This window comes from Dromaius novaehollandiae, chromosome 10 (genome assembly GCF_036370855.1).
Source record: "Dromaius novaehollandiae isolate bDroNov1 chromosome 10, bDroNov1.hap1, whole genome shotgun sequence".
Taxonomy (NCBI): Eukaryota; Metazoa; Chordata; class Aves; order Casuariiformes; family Dromaiidae; genus Dromaius; species Dromaius novaehollandiae.
In genome coordinates, this window is record NC_088107.1 from 13,212,946 (window position 1) to 13,234,851 (window position 21,906).

General features: G+C 50.3%; 1 protein-coding gene and 1 long non-coding RNA gene across 20 annotated transcripts in view; one reads left to right on the top strand and one right to left on the bottom strand.

The window, feature by feature from the left end:
• SEMA6D (semaphorin 6D) overlaps positions 1-21,906 on the bottom strand; it is a 606,315-nt gene that overhangs the window by 12,887 nt on the left and 571,522 nt on the right. For 11 of the 19 annotated variants that reach the window (XM_064517345.1, XM_064517347.1, XM_064517340.1 and 8 more), the window contains 6 exons: positions 1,940-2,094; positions 1,466-1,577; positions 811-871; positions 630-695; positions 436-537; positions 117-207 (listed from right to left, as the gene is read on the bottom strand). In XM_064517345.1, coding sequence (XP_064373415.1) covers positions 117-207; positions 436-537; positions 630-695; positions 811-871; positions 1,466-1,577; positions 1,940-2,048 — 541 coding nt within the window. In that variant the 5' untranslated portion in view covers positions 2,049-2,094. Of the gene's footprint in view, positions 1-116; positions 208-435; positions 538-629; positions 696-810; positions 872-1,465; positions 1,578-1,939; positions 2,095-17,887; positions 18,031-21,906 lie in introns of those variants that run through there. The other 8 variants (XM_026097098.2, XM_026097094.2, XM_026097096.2 and 5 more) reach the window with 2 other exon arrangements.
• LOC135329387 (uncharacterized) lies at positions 19,073-20,476 on the top strand. The gene is made up of 2 exons (XR_010390847.1): positions 19,073-19,312; positions 19,953-20,476. It is a non-coding gene; the product is annotated as an uncharacterized LOC135329387 (long non-coding RNA).

A 21,906-nucleotide genomic window follows, 5' to 3' on the forward strand; every position in this document is an offset into this window, starting at 1 on the left:
AAATTTAGGATCAGAGGCACCTTGACACCTTTAGCTTTTCAAAGCTTTCTTTAAAAGCCCTCTGGTTCCTTTGGTGTCATTAATCATTTAGACTCATTACAAGCAAAAGTTCTTACCAGCAAAGAGGGCGACATTGGTTTGTCTGGCATCAAATGGGCATCTTGCCAGACCACTAATTTCCTCCCCGTCATACTCTAAGGTATTCAGCTGGAGAAGAAAAATAAATGGGTAGTAGTGTCATTTCTATTTTGTACAGTGGCACAAAAGCATAATACTGGTTTTCCCCAAAACTTAATTTGGCACGTTGGCTGCTGTCTGTTTTTAATCTCACCTTGAAGCACGCTCCATATCATCACACCGGAGGTACTTGCTGTAGTATAATTAGTGCAAGCAAAACCAGTAACAGATTAATGACATACTAGTCAATGTTCTTACCCGATAGTATCTGCACATAGGATTAAATGCATTTGTTCCACAGACAAACACCATCTCATCATTTCTTGGAACAAAGACTTTAATAAAGTTATGGCATTCATCCTGAAAAGAGGATAAGATATATAAATCACAGACTTCACACACACAATTAATATTAGAGTTGTTTTCTTCTACAGTGTATCAGATAAACTTACTTTATGTTTGCCTTTCATAGCACAGTTCTCTCTGTCCTGCTGCCTTGACCTCCATGTTAATTTCTGCTTAAATCAAATGAGAAAAGAAAATGACTTTCTTTCCACAAAAATCTTAAAAATAATAATAATTAAAAAAAAAAAAAGAACAACCTTTCCTTGCCATCCCCCTGTATCTACTCACCTTACTTGGAGTAACTTCCGATTTTGGAACTTCGTTTAAGTTTACAGTGTAAACTTGATCCCTGTTTGCAAAGAGAGTAAGAAGATATGGGTGAATTTATTAATCTATTGGACTTATTTTTGATAAGATCAATCTATTTTACAGATTGTTTTGTTAGACAAGATATGTCTTTGAAACCCTTATAGATTTTTTTCCCAACAAAAACAGGAGAAGGCTGGGCACAGGCAGTATATTTTATTTTCAATGGTGTCGTCCTCAGAAAGCATCTTTACTTTCCAGTTACCCATCTCTTGTCTTTCCATACTGCTGAAGCACAACCCAGACTGTAAATTTCAAGTGTTTTAGCCTCATTCCTACATCCCTGATGTGTCAGTCCAGGTTTAAAATGATCAGGAGAAGTTTTTATCAGAGCAGTAATGTAACGAGGGAAAAGGGTATTTGATCATTGGTTTTAGCATAACTGCAGTAACTGCAGCTTTCAAATCCAATTTTCATGCACTGGCCATAGATATGACATATTTCTCTGGGAAGTCCTCCTCCCAGCTCTAATTTTTATCATATTCTGCAGATTTTTCTAAATGAATTTTACACATTAATGCAAAACCAGGAGGAGAGAAAAGAATTTTAATCTAATGACTGACTAAAGGAAAATTACCTGCCAGCGATATAAAGTGTGTCTCGAATTTTCAGCATCAGTTGGAAGTCCAGTCTGTGCTGAGATTCATTGCCTGAAGGGCGTCCTCTAAATACTGGATATTGCCTTGAATCTGCAAGTAAAAATGGGCTACACCATCACTCAGGATTATAGAGCTAAAGAATCAATATATGGCATTGATTAGCTGTATATACTAGGTGTAGAAGGGTTTAAACTAAATTCCTTGAGTAATGTCTTGAATATAAATGAAAAAAAAAAGATGGCTAATGTCAGCAAATGTTCTTTTTTCCTGAAGTTATTGCTGTATTTCTGATTGCTTTTTTAAGAAAATGATTAAGTGCTCTATTAAAGATACAAAGCCAGTAAACACATTTCAATTTGAAAGGAAACATTTTTTTTTTTTAGCTTCCCAAGGAAAAAAAAATGCATTAGAACTTTTCCCCCGGTGGTTAGCGCCATTTGCAGATTACTTACAGTGGTAGTCAACGACGTTAATGGGGTCCTCGTCTTCGGGGAAGCTGACGGCTCGGCTCCGGCACAGGCTCATTAGCATCACCCAGGCACAGAGCAGAGGAAGCCTCATGGCTGGGGAAGGCGAGCGCTACCTCTGTGCAACACTATTTAACTACCTGGAAAACAGGAACGTGCTGGTGAGATTTCAGCAGCACAGGACAATAAACGTGACTTCTTACTAGAGAAGAAGTCCTGTCCCCCCGATCCAACTTGTGTTTGATCATCAGCAGCAGTGGAATAAATCGGTGCTTATGAAGAGGCCTCTCTCTGTATGTACGCTGGTGGAAAACTGCTGCGCGACACATCCCTGCTCAAAGCTGCTGCAAACCATATTGATGTTTGCTAATTTTTAGCTGGAGTTGCAGGCATTTCGGAGGAAGCTGATGACTGTCAGCCCATTTAATTCGCGAGAATCGCAAACAGCACATGCAGGCTGCTGACCTGGCAAGAAAAATTGTCAAACTTGGGATTAGAATTTTAATTAAACTGCAATCTCTTTCCATCCCCTCTATCACTGAATGTCAGCCAATAAAACCTTTCCCTCATAAAATACCTAAATCTTATCCACAGAAAGTCATGACACACACAATCTGTCTGAACATCCATGCTATGTTTTAAATTTATTGCGTGTTTCTAGGCTGTGGCATCATAATACTAAGCCTAACATGCTCATTGCCAAAGACCTTATGTCTAAGACCCGACACGTGGCGCTTTGCCTTGTGCAGTGATTTACACGTGCAAAGCAAGTGTAAAAGTGCTGCCGCTGCAATGTGACAGGGCTTGTCACATACATCGCAAGGGTGGCAAAGAGGCTGGGGGGGGGGGAAGGACGGGGACGGCGCCCAACTGCGTTCCCAAGATTTTACTTTCCTCCTAAATTTCTGCAGCAGGCTAGACAGCAAGTAACTGAGCAGCACCTTCTAGGGTGTTTCTTTTTCTTTCTTTTTTTTTCTTTCTTTTTTTTTAGTGCTCTATAGATTATACAGCACATCATATTATGATAGGACCGCAACACTGCACAACAAAGCTTTTAAGAGGGGAAGGAAAACAACTTCTCCAACTAAACCACAGGGATATTTTAGTGAGCAGAATGCAACTACTCAAGTTGCAATTTGGGTAGAATGCAAGAAAACGCATCTCAACGTGAAATGCAATCTTTAATGACCACAAGTGGTCTGGGAAGGGGTTATAATTCCCATTAGAAACCTGGCAGATGTAGCACTGTCCCCTCTCCTGCGATTTGGGGGCATTCATTCAGCCCTGACTCACGGGTCAGAAAGCTTTGAGTCACCAACCCAATGCCTTGTAGTTGCTGAAATCACTTACTAAACTCTTTGGCTAACAGGAGGGGGGGAAAAAAAAACCAACAACAAAAACTTTCAATTCCGCTATTTTGTGAACTGCTGTGAGAGGTACACATTGCCAGCACAGTGTGCCAGGCCTGATCCAGTGAAGTACATAAGTATTAATCATTTAATAATTTGAAAAGCAATTAAAACAACAACAAAAAAAACCCTTCATAACAACACTTAACCTTTTAGTAATGTTTACTTGGGCTGAAAAGACTGTATTTGTTAATTGATACTCTGGCTGGCTGGGGCAAGGCTCCTTCTTCTCGCAAGGCTGCTGTGCGCTGTGCTAGAAGTGATGAGCCCAGCTTAAATGGAGATAATGTTGGGTGCTGGGGTGCTTGGCGGGGGGAAGGGGGGGTTCTGAAAGCCTGTCCATTATGGCCTGACCTGAAAAGAAGCATTTTTCTGCTCTTGATGATATTTCTGTATCTCAGGCCACCAGTCCAGAACGGATGGGCTGTGCTCTTAGCCGAGATTGATGAGTGCAGTGGTTAATAAACACTAATGATTCCTGGCACTTTCCCTCTGCTCTTCCTTGTCCTGACATGGCCTCTTCAGCCGAAGCATCTTGCATGAAATTACTAATGAGCAAACTTAAAACAAACTGGCATTAATAAAGTTAGTCAAATTAGTTCTTTCTTGTGAAAGCACCATCAGAGCAAAGTCCTGCAGCACAGTGGCTCCCGGACACATAAACAAATCATTAATGGTTACACAGTCTTTTTTTTTTTTCCCCTTTCTTTTTTTTAAATAGACACAGAGGCTCCAAATAGCCAACCCACGGCTGTCCAGGTGAGAGGCGGCAAAGAAAGGGGGCGGCGCGTGGGCTGTGAGGTGGGTCAGCGCGCAGGGGCGGCTGCAAGGGCTGCGCCAGAGCGGGGCGTGAAGCCGCTCTCCCCGGCGAAGGGATGCCCACGCGCGGCGCCCATGGCGGGAGCGCTGCAGCTGGGGACGGGCGCGCGGGGCTTTGTCACGAGGCCAGCGGAGGAGATGGCTGGACTGGATCAGCAAACGATGCCCCGCGAGATAAAATGTACAGATTTCATTAGTATTTTGCATGTTAAACTAGTGTAAGTCAATGACCAATAGCTCTGATTTCTAACTAGACAAAAAAAGGCCCTTGCTCTAAGAGGAATTTACCTGCCCCTAACTACCCTTTAGCTGGTTAGCCACAGACTTGACATCAGCACTGCTAAAAAGCGGCTCCACTTGAAGAATAGCTGTTCCAAGGCTAATCAGAAAACCAGACTCAGCCTAGCCCTCGGAGCGGGGCTGTTGACAGCCAGGTGCACGCTTCTGCTGCACACAGATACGCTGGCGCAAAAGACACAACTCTTGCCTCTTTCAGCCCTATTAATGGAGGCCACTGCTGGGGCCTATACAAATAACAGCGCCGAAGTATCTGTTTGGACCAGAACAGCTGATTATGAAATGCTGGCAATGTCTGCCCTCAAGGAAATGTAGGAAACACTCCCACTCTGGGTCTGATTGTTTTTTTTCCCCCAGCCAGGATTCAGACCTGTCTTTGATAATCAATTTCTCTAATGAATTGCATTCCTGGCATCTCTGCACCCATAATTTACGGTTAAGTGTAAATTTTGGTAGTTACCATGCTGCTATCCCTGGTCAGCAGCCGGGGAACTGAGGCACAGAGGAAGGCAGGCGTTCCCGCCCGGCGCAGCAGCCCTGCCGGACCAGCCACCGAAACAGCCTCCCTGGAGGCGCTGAGCCGCGGCGGGTGGCCAGCACCGCTCGCCCTGCAGCCCAGGCAAGCGGGCCAGCGTCCCCGGGGGGAAAGCTAGGGACGGCCTAGAGAGCCTGGCATCTGCTCTGAAACGTGTGTCTGCAAGGCCAAACAAAAAGCGGTGTAAATGTTAACCGTCGGCACAAATCCGCACCTGTAAAGACAGCAGCCTGCATGGAAAAAAAGGCCCCCGGGCGAGTGCCGGGCTGGTCAAGTGAAAGGCAGCAGCTGTCCCAAAGCATGACCTGGCTGTGGCCAGCACCTTTGGCGCTCGGGTACGAAGCCCATCCTTCAGTTCCTGACTGGGGGGAGGTCCAGGGAGGCAGGATATCATTCCTGGTAAAATATGAGCCCTCCTGCAAACAATCCCATGTGAAGGGGAATAGGCCAGTGTTTCTTACCCATTAATCTACTCCAGACTTTGACAACTTATTGGTGACATGCCATCAATCATCTCTGCGTGCTCTGCCATGTAAAAGAGGAAGGGAAGTGAAAGGGCATCCAGCCAGCCGTAGAGAAGCAATACATAAAATAGCTTCAACCCAGACTGATGCAATAGCTTTTATTCGCTCAGAAAAAAAACTTATTAAAAATCGCCTTAACACAATAAATGCTTCTCAAAAGTGCTCGGCGCAGACTGGAGTGGGGCATGGCAAATCCAGACACAAGTTCAAGGCAGGTTAGAATGAAAAATAGCTCCTGAAAGTTCGTTCTCTTGTGGCAACTTTGGACAGGCAAAGGCAAAAAGGGTTGTGATCCTAATAAAAGCTGAAAGACAGACATATAACACAAAAAAGGCTTAAATGAGACCGCATCGTTTTCCATCTCCACCGGACATGAGAGAAAGCCAGGCTGTTAGGAGAGCTCCAGGATCTCCTTTGGGCTTGGAAGTATGTTTTAACCATGATGCTAGAGGTCACCGTGTATTTTTTGTTTTTTCCCCTACTAGACTACCTGTAAAAATTTCCAGCGGGATGCAGACAAGCCCTGGCCCTCACGGTGAGGGGCCAGGCAGAGCTGAGCAGCAGTATGCTGAGTTTAGCCAGTTTACGTGATGTGGTTGCCACCATCCCAGGGGCCCGGACTTCGGCAGATCAGGCAGTCCCTGCGCTCCTCCACTCCTCGCTGCGGGCAAAGGGGTCCCGGAGGGCACTGACTACTAGTGTGTTGCTCAGAAGGTACTTGCTGCAATTTGAGTGTGAAACTTCACATTTATAATAAGACAAAGCTTTTTTTTAAAAAAACAAAAAACCCCCAAAAGTAGCTGCTGCTAGTTCTCGGCTGTGCAACACGTTTCTCCAGCCCCACTGCCGGGACGGCGGCTCCTCTGCCCAGAAGAGCCCCAAGCGGTGCTGGTGGCCGCCCCCGCTCAGCGCCCAGCGCCCGCCCGCGCCGCTTCGAGGAGCCTCGCGGCACCCACCCTGGGCTAAACCAGGCGCTGCTGCTCCAGGAGACCGCCCCAACCACGCAGCTGGTGGCCTGGCCACAGCGAGTCGCCGAGGGCTTCACTCGCGACCACGCACAGCTGACGCTAGGCGCCGAATGGGGCGCACCTGTGGTTAGGCCTTTCCCCCACCTCTGCACGCAGAGGACTAGGTGTGAATAGACTAATATATATATATGTATGTATAAAAAGTATATATACATATATATATATATTTTTAACAGCCTCAGGGATTATCTTTTGATGTCTTACAGCGCTTTTACGGTCCACAGACCGCAGTGTGAGAAACACCAATTAAAAGGGTCTGGTTCAAACTCTGGTCTTTGCAAAGTGAGTGGCGGTTTTGGCCCCGACTCTGCCTTCGGGGGCCGAGGCCTCGCTGGCGGCACCGGCGAGCAGGGCAGTACGCAGCACCACGCGCCAGCCAGCAGTACGGACAGGCAGGTGGTTACTGAATTTGGGGTTGTCCAGCAGGCCGATCTTTTCAGAAGCTAAGATACTGAGAACAAAATACACAACTGTGTAGGAACCTTCTTCTGTGGCGCCTGGACCCGCTGTAGAAATTCATACATTGGGTGACGGTGGCTGCAGCGTGCTATTCAGTCAGACTAGCACCTCTATCCCTGCTGCCCGTGGAGCAAAACAACGCTAGAGCCACGCCACCCAATGCAGCGCCCAGGCCAAGGCACGTGTTGGCAGATGAAACACAAAAATGCAGCATTTCTGTGTGATCCAAACCAAAATATAAGACCAGCACAGCCCAGGGCCTGGTGGCTTGAACTCTAGAGAGGGAGTAAGCAAATCCTCATCCTACCTCTACTTTTTGTTGTCTTGGGCCTTTTAAGTCTCATGCTGTGAAATAGATAATAATGAATATTTGCTTACATGCCAACTACCATTCCACATAAAACACAGCATTTACCTTACAAATGTGTATCAGTGTCTATTATATGAGCATCAGAGGATCAGATGCCCATTTGAGGTCATGTCTACACACAGGTTTTCTACTGAGACGATTCCTTTATCGCCTGGTGAGTACTCCCAGAACAAGTGAATAACACCCAGCATCAATGCACTAAAGATTTTTTTCCAAACAGCATTGTGGTGCAAATGCAAATGTGTTTCTTTTAATGAGGCCTGACTTCAGCTAAGTTCCTGAGGCAATGCCTGACACAGGGGTTTACTGTACATTTAAATCTCAGATTGTCTGTGATGTGGTATATCCACATTGTGGAGTTTGGTGACAGATTGTTTCAGCTAATTATCAAATAACACAGGAAAATATTTGTGGTTTTAATAAAAGATGCATACTTAAACAATTCCTGTAGTCCATTTTAAAAGTTATAGCATGATTGTGTATAAATGAATGGGTAAGAAACAACTGTTTCTGGCCTATAAAGGTGCATTCAAATTTTAACTTGCAGTGTGTAGCTATCCATACTTTTTATAATGACAATTTTAAAATCTGCAGCTCTGAAGAAAAAATTAAGCGTATTTGGAGGTCATGATATTAATTGAGCATGAAAGTGCAAATAACAGGTCTGTTATTTTAAGATAATGCTTGACTTCCTTTAAGGATTCTGCATTAACGCCTCTTGATCTATTCCTAAGTAAAAGAGATAGTCTAATATTAAAGTGATGAAAACCCACTACTGAGTATCACAGCTTTCATCTTAATTGGCTTATGGTATTGCTAGCTACACTTCAGTTGTTTGCAGGCTCTTACCGTTACAGCAAGCGCACCCCCCCCCCCCCCCCAAACCTTGCGCTGGAACAAGCTGACAAAATGCCTGCAAATGGATGGGGTGACTTTTAATGATGCAAATGTTTAGTGGTTGATTAGATGCACTTTGAGGGCTAATTTCTCTTGTGAGCAAAAATGTATGTGAACACAAGGTAGTTTCAGCAAGAAAGGGAATAAAATGCTGAGCAAACCAGAAATGACTGCTTCAATTATATATATTTTAAACTAATTTTGGAGACTGAACGTTAACTACCTTCCTTTTACCAACATTATGCAGAAGTCCTCCAGCTGAAAACAGCCGTTGGTTCCAGCCCGCCCCTACGGCCAGCTCTGCTGTGCCGCGCGAGGCTCCAGCAGGACGCACGCCCCTCGAGAGCGCGCCAGGGCTGCGCCAGGTGCTGCGGCGCGGGCTCCCTTAGCTCAGGCGGCCCGCTGGATTAACCCCCTCAGCAAGCCTGCAGCTTACTAATTCGAACCACTTGTGCCCAGCTGCGACTGCCTTGGGAAACACTCAGTTTATTTGCGAGCATGCCGACGGCCGGGCGCGCAGGACGCGTTTGGGTTTCGTGCTGCATCCTCAGCACGGCTCCGCCGCTCGCTGCCGCGGCTGCGCGCAGAGAGCATCGTCGGGTGCAGAGAGCATCGCCGCGCTGCCCGGGGACCGCGGGCACCTCCCGCGCCCCCGGCCCACGCGTGGCCACCTCTTTCCACTGCTCTCGTCAAGCCCTTGCAGCCTGTAAACTAAAGCGAGAACGCCTGAACTGTGGTGATGAAGATCTAACTACTTACGTGACTGCATGTAGGCTTGGATGTAGGTTTAGAAGCAGCCAAGCTGCCCCCTAGACCCCCAAACAAAACCCTAAGCCGAGGCCTAGGGTTAGCCTCTCCTCCCTGTCAGAGAGCTGTTTACAAACGCAGACGAGCACCATAAGTGCAATAAATAACTCTTCCTCCCGCAGGCCTACAGTACCTCATTTACATAGCAAAACTGCCACTTGTTTCAGCATGACTAGGCGTCATCTGATAAGGCGGCCCTGGGACAGGTATAAACCAGCGTTTGCAGGTGGGGACATAGCGCAGGGCTCGGGCACAACACGCCGAGCCCGGCCGAACTGCCGGCAGCACCCCGGGGCTCCCGGTCGCCCCACGGCGGCGAGAAAGCAACCTTATCCTTACCCCTTATGCCGGGGACCTTGCCGGGGACGGTGGGGTCGGCGTGCACCTGCGGGAGGACGGGAACGGGCCGTCCGGGAACGGGAGCGAGGTTCAGGGTGGAGAATATTCCCCAACAAGCGGGACGGCTGGAGCCTAAGGGAATTCGCACGGCGGAGGAGGCACATCTGCTGTCTAACAGGCGGCGGCGCAGACGGCGTCGCCCTCCCTCTCGCCCGGGAAGCAGCCCTCCCTCGGCGCCCGCCCCTGCTGCGCCGCCAGCGGTGCTGATCCGCGCCGGGGCTCGGGCGCTGCTGCCGCCTGGCAGAGGGGCTGCCCAGCGGCATCGCTCTCGCTTCGGCGAGAAAGTAAATGGAAAACGTGAGGGCAGAGAGAGAGAGAGAAGGCTCTCAACTGGCAACAAACCATCGCGGCGTCCCAAGCACCGCGCGGGTGTTACCCGCCTGCCGTCCGCGGAGCCGCGCGCCCATCCAGTCCTGCCCGCAGGAGGACTGCCTAGGGAGGCTGGCGAACAACATGTTTTCAAACTATGTGTGGTTTTTCTGCATGGACAAATCTGGTAGCTGGCCACCCAGCTCCCTGTTTGTATATGCAAAGCATGTGCTCTGCCACTTTCCTGGCACAATCAATTATACGTGCAAATGCAGGCATGGAAGAGGGAGGAAGCCGAGCTCAAAGTTAACGTTTGCTATTATCTTGTTAAGCGTTAAAGATTAACTACTCCAGTGAAAGGATGTGTTATGAAATGTTTTTCCCATGCTGGAAAGTAAACAGAGGGAGAGTTTTAGATATATATTCTTTTCCTCTCAAAGGCTACTCAAAGTTTGGCAAAATTGTATAAACTGTTGCTTTTATTTGCTATAATATCCAAATGCAGTCATTTGCCATGTGACTGCTCATATTTTCATTTGAGATGTCGTGCAGAAACACATGGAGACCGGGTGAAAGCAAACCAATTTTAGAACATGTTCCGAGCAATTGTTTTGCAGCACTGCCCTACAGTATAAAGTCTCTTACATTTCTTAAATTGCCTAATCAAATGCAGACTCTGTTCCAGTCACGCTAAATTTTCACATAATGGCAGAAAAACATTTCTTTCTAGCCTTGCACTGAGCAGTTGGATCACATTATTACATTTGCTGCTTTGGTAGTCTGTGAGTCTGCGTTTGTAAATGTATCATACAGGTCATCATGTCTGCGGGGCGAGGGGCACGTTGGCACTTTGGCTGTGACCCCCCGGGAACCCCCCCGTGCCTCCAGCACCAGGAGAGCTGCTGAGGCGCATCCTGGGCGGTGCTGAGGCCGGCTCTCCTGGGAGCATGTGGACTATCAGGAAAGCCGAGGGGTAGCAGCGAGACATTTTTTACACTGGAGATATCGTTGGGCTCCGTGTAGCATATTGGCGCTTCCTTGGCCCACGTTCAGCAAAAGTTATTAAACAGACGTAAATGGAGAAAGGTAAATTATATCCATGTTGTTGCTCCCCGGTGCTTCAGAAGCTGGTCTGGGGTTGGAGGCACGATCGGAGCGATGCACAACCACAGGTATCCTGGCACAGGACCACGCTGAGGCACGACCCGTGCTGCCAGGCATCCCACCGCCTCGGGGAACCTCCACAGCGCAGGAAGGAGGCCGTGGGCTGGGGTCAATCATTTCACGGGCCGACCGCAGCCTGCCGAGCCCGTGCATTCAGCACCTTGCAGGCACCGGTGCTTTGGATGGACGACTGGCACCAGGGCGCACCAGCTCGCCCGCCCCGCCGCCTTTACGCGAGCCGCGTCGCCGCAGGACAGGCTTTGCAAGGCAGGGAAGAGTTAGTATCGCACTGCTTTGACATTCTGGCTAGTGCCACAGCGAAACTGTGGATCAGAGCTTTAGAAATAATAATAATAAAGAAAAAAAAACATTTAAATCAGTAACATATGGACCACAAGCGCTTGAATCAAGGTCTTAAGAAATCTGTGGCAAATCAGGGAATGAGACTTAGGGCTTTAGAGCGCTACACTACAGCCTGTCCCAGCCGCTCCTCCACACCTGCCTTGCACGGCCCCCGATACAATCGCAAGGCTCCCCTAAATCCCCATGTTATCGCTAGTAATACTGGGCCAGTAATCGTATATGTGCATCTTATCTCTACAGCTTTATTTATCTCTACAGCTGCACCAAATACACGCATGTTTGTGCTGGCACAGTTTGCCACGTAAGGCCACTCTTCAGTCATGTTTGTTATGTCTTTGGCGAGGATGAAAACCTGATGCTTTCGGGGAAGGAAAAGCCATAATCCAGCTCCATAGCGAAACCTGCCCAGTGGTACACAGAACCAAACCAGTTTTAGCCATACCCTTGCAGGGAATCAGATTAATTCCCTGAGCAGGGGATTTGATTATCTTTGTCCAAGGTTATCATTAAGAAGAAAAAAAAATTACACATTGCTAAAAATATCCACACAGCACTTACTTTATGAAGGAAATATGATCCACTGAGCAAAAACAAATTACTGGCTTTTCAGTGTTCATCTTTGATAAACATGTGCCGGGTTTAAGAAACTGTCACGGAGAGCAGAACTTTGCAAATTGAAGGAAGCCATTCAACTCTGCAAAAGGGCTTTTTTCCCTTATTACTCCGTTCATGAGACACCTGGGGACACTGTTGACAGCTTTCATGCCACCGCTTTTCCGCTGCTCCCTACCCCCTCACCTCGGCACTCTTCCCCAGGTGGCGATGCACAAAATGGCCATATTTGCACCAGGTGCCCACGGCGGCTCCCCGCCGGCCGCGCGCAACGCGGAGGGACCGACCGCTCCTGCCTCGCGCCCGCTCGGTGCCGCTTCTGCAAACACCCACCCTCCTCGGGCCCGGGCAGGGCCCCGACGTGCAGCACCCGGCCGTGTCCCTGGGTGCTGCTGGCTTTGGGGACCCGCACAGCAGTTACGGCCCTTTCTTAATTTTAACTACCATCACAGCAGCGGGCAGCATCACCGCCTCCTCACTAGCGTGGGACCGAACGTTCGGCGGGACGGAACGTGGACTACGTTCAAACACCATGTAAAATTTTAAGACTGCAGTCTTAACTATTCACCCTAAGACTCTTGTGAGTTAAACAGACACGATGGAGCCATAGCCTGGCAGGCCAGAAGAGCGCCTGCACGCACCACGGGCTGGCTGCCTGCATCCATGTGCGTGTGTACACGTGCACGCACCGGAGTGCAGGGATATATAAACAAGGGCTTGAAATACAAGCGTGAGAGTTTTCTTTTGACCCTGAAGTGTCTGTCATGATACACACAGACGGGAATAGCAGCAACACTTCCTGCCCGTGCTGTCTGCAGAGCTGCTGCCGCTGGCGTCGGCTGACGGCACCGGGAAACGCGCGGGGAAGGGGGCAGCGGCCCAGCACGGCCCTGCGCGCGCCAGGGCAGGGGGACGAGGCCCGGCCTGCCCCAGGACACGGGTGCCCGAGGGAAACACCTTTAGCCTTACGCCGTGACGCGCTCCGAGGAAAGTCCCCCCGCACGGCGGCGGCGCGAGCCAGCGCATCACAACTGCTCCGGAGAGCGGCGGCCCAGCTGTCACCGCCATTTGGCGTGACAGAGCTGAACCATGTCGCCCGCGTTAGGAAAAGCCTATTATTCCTGTAACAGCCGAGAGGAGCGGCCAGCTGATCGCCTCCCATCCCTCCACGCAGTGCTCCCCCGGCCGGTGGGCAGGCAGGCGGCCCGCGAGGCCCGTTGCGGCTTCTCGCTCGTCCCCTTCCCGAACGAGCGCCTCTGCGCCGGCCGCCGCGCTTGAAGAGCCCCCAGCACGCGGCTGCCAATTAGCTCGTTATTCCCATCCCGAAGCCTCTTCAAAGCGCCCGCGTGGCTCCGAAGCCTACGGACACACGTGTCCCGTTCCCCGGCACGCACTGCTTGGACGGCCCTGGCCTGCCTGCCAGCGCCCCGCTGCTGCCGCCTCCCCTAAACCATCGACCGCGGGGAGCAGGAACCACCTTTTCTACCCCGTATTTATACAGCGCATATCAAATTAGCAACCCGGCCTGCGATGGGGCTCTTCGGCGCAATGGTTAACAAAAACAACAGCAACAACAAACCTTCCCGCAAGGAGAGTATCTGTGTGCAAATCCGACCTCTGTAATGTTACCAAGGTCGGGCAGACCAAGGCCAATCTGCTGCGCGAGAATATAAATCAAAGCTGTCTGGGGAGCGATTTCATTTACAAGGTTTGTAACCATTCTGGAGAGAACAAATGTCACTTGCTTGCTCGAGGTCCTCGCTCCTCCTCTTCCATCACCACCTCTTTGCTCCTCCACTTCGATCCCAACCCCTCCCCTCTTGACCTCCTTCGCTCTTGAAACCAGAATCCTCTTCTGGGAAGAAAGCTGTGTCTTGCACAGAGCCGCGCGGGGCCAATCTGCTTAAATTATGCAAAAATCTCAGCCAGTGAAGCCAGGATGGTGCCATGAGTGCCTTCACCTGCCGCTCTTCGAACACGGCAGGGTTAAGAAGGCAATAAATCCTGCAGCACCTTCTCCTCCATCACACTCCCGGATCTGCAAAGCAAACCAAGGGGCGCATCTGCAGCAACTATTAGAGTCTGGGCACAGATCCTGCGAAGCCACGTGGTTTCCGTTGGGGAACTGAAAAGGCTTCTACAAGAATGTGTGAAACGCGCAGCCGGATTTCTCCGTTCCTGTCTGAGCCCTTTGGCAGCGCCTGCGGCTCCGTTAAAGCAGCAAGTCCCGCGTCGTCCAAGGCACACGGCGACCCGCGGGCGGCCGGGCTCAGCTCGCGGGCTCCCACGGCGGAGCAGGGCCGGGCTGCAGGTGTGCCGGCGGGCTGTGGCGGGCCCCGCGCCGGCGAGCGCAGCGACGCCGCGCTCCGGAGGGGAGCTGTAGTTACCGCGGCCGGACAATGCTGCCGGCGGCGCGGAAGAAGAAATGGCTGCAGCCAGCTGTGCCGTTCACAGCCGGGTGGTTTCGGCGTGGCTCCGCACGGCTATGGAGCCAGTAGCCTGTTGTGGCCAAGGACAGGATGATGGATGGCCTACACACACTGTCCAAGCGCGGAGAATGGCCGGAGTTCACTTTGGGGTTGTTAAAATGCTAATCTGGGTTAGCGAACAAAAGCCTCGAGGAAGAGGGAAGTCGGGGGCTAAGCGCGACTCGCACGGCATATACGTGCGCTCCAGACGCGATCTCTGTGGTTACGCAAACATCTGACTCTGGAAGCGAGACCACTCAGCAGCCTTCCTGCTCGAATAAACCACATTGACTTCTGGGATCAGCCGTCCTGCAGTCACCGCCGAGCCGAGCGGCGACAGGGGAGAGCGGGCCGGGACGGCCTCCACGCACGGCTCTGCCCAGCCCCGGCAGCCGGCAGCGCCACGTGGGCCGGGCACCTTCTCCACGCGGCGCGGAGCAAACCGGAGCCCACCTTCTCCTCAACTTGAGCCTGGCAGCTATGCACAGAACAAGCAACAACTTAATAAAATGGCTTAGATACATTTTAACTGTTACTGCAGTAGCTTATCTGATGCATAAAAAAGAGATCATCTGCTCTAACAGCAGTTTTGATGAAAGCAACATTTGAACTGTTTTAATTATATAGAGAGCTGCTAAGACTGAAAATAACTTACACTACCCAATGCAAATAATATGCCTTCCATCTTTTCTTAATTACCCGTGAAGCAAATTATTACTTTATCCAATGGAAAGATGTCTGATTTTTTTTTTAAACTGGAATTATAGGTATGTTTAACACAAAAATATGTAATCAACCACCATCTCTGCTGTTCATTAAGCAAAGCAAACATATAGTGTATTCTTTGCAAACTATCAGACTGCAACACAAATACGCTCAACACAAGCTTACATGAACACTTAAGCTGCTTGTAGAAGTACTTCCTTTGTCCTGCTTGGGGAGACTGGCACTAAAATGGTCTCTGCCAGGAGAGTAAGTCTCTGTCTGTCATGTCACTCATAAGACACTTGATAAAAACTGACCACATTCACATATCATCTTCACTTGACTTCAGATTTCACATTTTTTTCAGAAGGAAGCATATCCAAAGCATTTTCAACACTGCTAAACAGGGTACCGTCCAGCTAACCAGACTTATCCGGACTTCAATGGATGTTGAACCCTGTGTTAAGTGCAATAAGATTTTAAGGAGAATAAAAAAAAAATATTGAGAGCTGCAATCTTCATGTGACTAACTGTAAGACCATCAGCAGTCACCTTATTACAAATACTTTAAAGTGAGCTTCTATTACTTACTTTTCTCTGCCTTCATGTATCTCCTATGACAGGACCGATCAGATCTAAGATCCATTTAGTCAGAATTAATTGCATATATAATTAGGCATGCTATCTAAATGTGTGCACTTCGTAAGTCTACATCAAAGTTACAGCAGCTCCAAGGGCTAACGTGTCGGCGGTAACAGTCAGCTCAGATCAGCCAAACCAAAGAGGTAGAAACGTTCAGATGGTCCAGCTAAAAGGGCATGAGTAACTGCAGGAAGGAGGAGGAAAAAAAAGAAAGAAAAGCAAAAAAAAAAGGCAGCCACCGAGCCAGTGTGCAGGGCTTTGACGGGGCCGTGGCTGTATTCCTGGCACACTCCCCTGCATCGCACGGCGCCCGTTTGGGAGAGGATGCTATCTTTGTTGCATCTCTCCCATAAATGAGAAGAGGTAGCAACAGACTGCAGGATAGGAAGGAGGAAGGTAGTTGTTCACTGTAATTAAAGGTGCAGATGAAAGTGAGAAGCCTTTTAAAGACTCCCATTTAAAGCCTCTGGGTTACACTTTTTTGGCTGTCCTTTTGAAAACAAATTTGAACTACATAATTCAGAATGCTAATAAATTCCCAATACAAACTTTCTCTTCCTGTTTTTAAAACAGTTGAGCTTTATATTGCTTACTACAAAAAGTGTTAAAGTTCATGATTATATAGACAAGAAAAAAAAAATCAGAGCACTCATCTGGCAATTTGTATTTATATAAGCCAGAGTAAATGTTTATACAATATCTGCCAACATAACAGAATATGCCTGTCACTTACTACATTAAACATGATTACGTACAGCTTAATTTACTGAATAGTAACTTAAGTAGACTTTAGAGGTGCATAGAATTTTACAGCGTGAATAAAGCAGAAAAAAAGTCTATTCTCTTTAGCTACAAAAGTGATTACAAAGCTTCACAATGAGCTTCCTGTTGAACTTGGAAAAAAAGAAAGAACCTCAGAAAATTCTCTGTGAAAGTATTTGTGCGTGTGTGTGTGAGAGAGAGAGAGAGATACACCAGCATTAAAAGCCTCTAACACAGTAGCAAGTTGTCCCCTCAAATAATATTTAAGTGAATTAATAAACATTAATGAAGAACATGTCTACCTCCTCAAAACACTAACAGCTTCAAACACGTACGTATCCTAATAAAGATCCACGTTTTTCCTGAAGAAAATGACCGTGAAAATAACGCCATGTATTTACAGAGCACTGCCTGGTATTTTGGAGGAAGTTCTTTGCTGCAATTCCCGCACGCTACGTGTGAAGTGTGTGTGTGTACGCGTGTGTGTGTACACGGATAAGCTACAATACCATCTGCACAGCAACTACCACATATGCGAGCATTAGGAACCATCATAGCTGCTGCTCTGCTCAAAAGTAAATGTATTCCGAACCACACGCACACGTAAATACAGATGACTTTACACACCGAGGGTCGGATTTTGCTAAAACTGCAGGTTAATGCCAGCAGCAGAGGAATAATCTGACCAGAATTATGAAGCAACTCAAAGATGAGAGGACAACTGCTAACTGATCAGCGGAGCACCACATTCGTGCTAACAAGTGGGACACCCACTGGAACAGGATTTTCAAAATATCAGCCTAAAGCACACTTAACAGCATATTCCAACTTGCAAGACAAAACACAACGACCATAGTCTAAAAAAGATCCCCTTCAAAACACAGGCATAATCTCCACCTAGAAATATCTGCGTGACCTTTCATTTCCATCCAGCGCTTATAAATAATGAAGAAGGCTTTAAACCCTTTCTAATTGCTCCCTGAAAGCTGCCGTATCGGTTTCTGCAGAGCCGAAACGCCCCCCCTCACCCCCCACCCGGCCCCCAAGCACAAAAAGTTTCTCCGCTTTGCACCTGAACGGCGCCGCGTCCGCAGCGGCTCGGGGACGCGGAGCGGGGCGGCTCGGGGCTCGGTCCCTGCCGCCTCCCGGGCTCCTTCCCGTCCGCAACCGACCGGGACCCGGCAGCGCGGCTCCCGCTGCCCCGCTGCCCCGCCGCGCTCCTCCGCGCTCCTCCGCGCTCCGCGGCCGCCCGCCCCGACTCACCCCCAGCGCCCCGAGGGCGGCGGGGCCGCGTCGCCGGGAGGGACGAGCGGCGCCTCCGCGGCTGCCCCCGCTGCCCGCCCGCCCCGCGCCGCCCCGCGTACCTGCCGCTGCCGCCGCCGCTGCCCACGGCCGCCCGCCGGCGGGGCCGCCTCCTCCGCCCGCTGCCCCCGCCGGGCGCCCCATCCCCTGCCGCTCCGCTCGGTGCCGAGCCAGCGCGGGGGCGGCGCGCCCGCCAGAGCCCACCCCCTTCCCGGCGGCTGCCTTCCCCCCCCCCCCCTTTCCCTCCCTTTCATGTATTTATTTTCGCCCGCCCCCTCGCCGCGCCGCGCCGCGCTGTCCCGCCGCGCCCCGGCGGCGCCCCGCGCCCGGCCTCGCTCCGCCCCCGCCGCCGCCCCCGCCGCCGCGCAAACAGCGCGCCCGCGCCGCTGCCAACTTCCCCGCGTCCCCTCCCCGGCCCTCACCGCGGCCCCGCGGCGCCCCGGCCAACTTCGGCCGGAGTTTCATCCCCCTCCTTGGGAAACCTGCCCCCCCCCCCCCCCCCAAAACAACCCCGCTCCCATCCCGGCGCCGCCCCGTAACCACCAAGATAAACAGCTGGGGCGAAGCCATCAGAAAGGCTTTTTCTTTTTTTTCCCCTCGCCGTCACCGCCTCCCCTTCTTAATACAGAAATTCTCATTTTCTACTTTGAAAGAAAAGTCATTGCGAGCAATGTAATTTTGCAGGCTAATGAGACTCAATTTTGCAGACAAGTACTTCGCGGGCGGTGGTGGGGAATGTCCTTGAAATGACATCTTTTTAAGTGCCTGTCCCAAATCCTGTCAGATATTGCAGAAACAAAGGGTTTAATCCCAGAAATGAAGTCCAGGAAATAGCTGTCACTTACTCATTTTTTTCACATGAAATATGAATTAATTAAGGCTTAAAGCTGCACGAAATATTTTGGATGCCCCTGGAAGGGGAAAAAAAAAAAAAGAAAGAGGATTACTCGCCAAACTGTATCATCCGCGCTTTGTTGCACGGTGGGAAAACAGAAAAATTGGGAGGGAAAACAACGTGCAGCTTGTCGCTGCGGGGACGGCCCTGCCGCTCGCAGGATGCGACCCCCGGCGCCTGCCCCTGCGCGCAGGTTGCTGGGCAGGGCCGTCCCGCCCCCCTCGGCCCTCCCCTCCCTCCCTCCCACGAGGAGCGCTTGGTGCGCGCAGGCTGTGTTTGGGGCTGATCCTGCAGGTTTTACACACGCCCCCCCCCCCGCCCCCCCCGCTCGCCGTGGGAGCGCTGCCTCTCGAGAGCCGACTCATCGCGGCGAGGGCGCCAGGATTTGGCCCCTAGTAAATTCTCTTTAGAGACCGTGCCAACAAAATCTCTCAGCCATGGGAATAGGGCATTTTTGGCAACTCAGTGCCTTGGCTGTCTCCCCCTGATGTTTCCTAGTGGTGAGAGGCTAAAGGCAAAATCCTCACGGGCTTCCTCGCAGCAACATGCAGCACGGCCACGCTGCGCCCCGGCAGCTTTGGCCTGGTTACAGGTGCAGGGACAGTCTTTATTTCCTCCTCGCGCGAGCAGCCCCGAGCTGAAAAGCATCGAAATGTGCAGGCTGCGCGAAGATGCCGGGATGGAGACTACCGGCTTGATTAGGAATCAAATCGCAGCCTGCGGACAAAAGGAAAGCCCACAGTGCAAGCGGGGCTGCATCAAAGGGAAGCGTCAGCGCGCAAGGCAGCTCTGCAGCCCTTTGCTTGGACGTCTGCTCCGCGCAGCCCCGCTTCGCGCGGGTTTCGAGCAGGGCGGCACGCCTGGGTGCAAGCTGCCCACGCCAGGACATCACAGCTGTGGGACTTGCTTCCCTGGCTTTGCAATGCCTGGTGGTGGCGCCGGCCAGAAAACGCACAGGCCTCGAAGGCTGCCCGTGCTTTCATTCTCCATATCCTTTCTCGTGGCCGGCTGCAGGGGTCCCGGGCAGCGGTGCCCCGTGGCGGCAGGGCCGGGGAGGCTCGGGCAGCCGTGGGGCAGCCTCCGTCCGCTCGCGCCGTGGCTCCCCTCCGCCCCGCAGCGCGCAGGCAGGACAGCGCGTCCCCGCTCTGCCTCCCCACCACGGTGCGACTCGCGGCTTGCATGTATCAGGATGAGAGATTAATGCAGGTTAAATCTCCTTTTGCTTCAATTAGGCTGGTGATACAACGCTGAGCGCTGGAGTGCATCCCTGGAGGGCACAGGGTTTCAGCTTGAAGTACGACGTGTTGGAGGATTTTGGTGTAGCCGAGTCTCATAATCATAAATGTACCTTTAAATATTAAATATGGTGGTTTATTACACTTTCAAAACTTGCTGCATGGCTAGAAACCACTTTATGGAAGCATTTAAAGTATGTGCATTTACAATATGTGTGCAGTCAGTAAAGGAATTATACAGCCACAGGTTTTAACACAAATATATGCAGGCGCCTATTGATATGATAAACCATCAGTAACATGTGCTGCAAAGCTCCTTAAATCCTCATTGACACAACAGACCACTATTGTGCCAATAGTGTGCAGATTAATGGGGTATTGTCAAGCTATTTTAGGCCTTAACTTTCATTTATCCTAAAACTTGTTCTTCATTGTAACTCTTAACCTTTGAATTCTGCCAGCACATTTCTTGTCACAAATATATTAATGGAATTAAAAGAAACCTGGCTTTTAAATGTTAATTACCTCTACAGTGACTGATTTGTAAAAGAAACACATCGGCAGAATCGGAAATAGAGCGGCAGGCGAAAACGGCCTGAGCGCCAGCGGGCGCCCGCTGCCCGGAGGAGCCCCTCGCGCTGAGCCGGCCCTGCAGGACCAGCCCTCTCCCCAGGCGTAGCGTAGGGGAGCGGAAAGTAGGGGCGCTTCCGCTCTGCGGCCAGACTTCCCACCCTCAAAGCGTTGTGCAGACTCCAGCACCGCTCTTTTTGTTAACCGGTGTGAAGATGCGAGCAGCCTATTCAGAATTTATGCACGCGTAGAAGAATCACCATCTGTTAGGACAACAAATTGGGGGTTTTGCTTTATGAAAAATGTGGATAATATTAAACTAATGGGTGCTTCAAATGGACATTTTATCCCACTTGACTGCCTCCACTGGGCGTATAAGCAAGGCCGAGCTGGCTCCAGGAGCGCAGCGGCTCGCCGAAGGCAGCCCGGCAGCCCGGCGGTGGTGGGCACGGCTGCGGAGGGGCCGCGGCGCGGGGTGGGCGCCCCGTCTCGTGCCCCCGCCGCCGGGCAGCTCTGCCGTGGCAGCACCCGAGCGCCGCGAGGCCACGGCAGCCAAGTGCCACGGGAGCTGGCGTTTGGAGGACAGGTTCATTTGGGCTGTGTCACTTCCAATGAAAACAGCGACTGTCGGTTAGAGGCACGGTCAAAGTGCGGTAACGCCAGGATGTGATGATGTTGTATTGTAAGAGTCCTTATGTTTTAACCAAATATTTTCCTTTTCTTTCCTCCAAGAAGCACCACACTCCAACAGCGCTTCCAGCCATCTGTCTGCAGGGTGGGACCGTACAGAGTAATTGATATGTAATTTACTATGGATTAGCTATGCAATTTATGATGAAGTAGACATATGCCGTTTTTATATTCACTGTATTTAGATCTAAGTTGCAATGTGCAGATGTTATGACTGATCTTGATTGTAATTCATTTTGATAAAAAAGAGAAGAGACTTTATTTATTATGAATGCATAAAATTAGTGGGACAATTTAAGGTGCTCTTCAATAACTAATGTTCCCAAAGCAGAGGTAAATATTAGCCTGTCTGACAATATCAGTTTCTGTTAACAACCTAGAAGTACTATTTTCATGCAGCTCCCGTTTTATGTGCCTTAGTGCCTTGTCGATACCCAGGCAGCTGCCGTATGGGGCAGGGCAGATAGTCACAGCCATGTATAGCGCATGAATAAATGAGGAACAATTTCCAAGAAAAATAGGCTTTTCATCTCTATTGATCGGTGAGCAGTTCTCTCCTTTGACTTTTTAAAACAGAAACGTAAAAAAAATAGGAAGCCCAACCTATAGCATCTCTCAGCTCATCACAGGACACGGTTAAAGACACACATGTGGAAGCCAACAGCTCGTCTCGGCGGTCCACTGCTAGCGT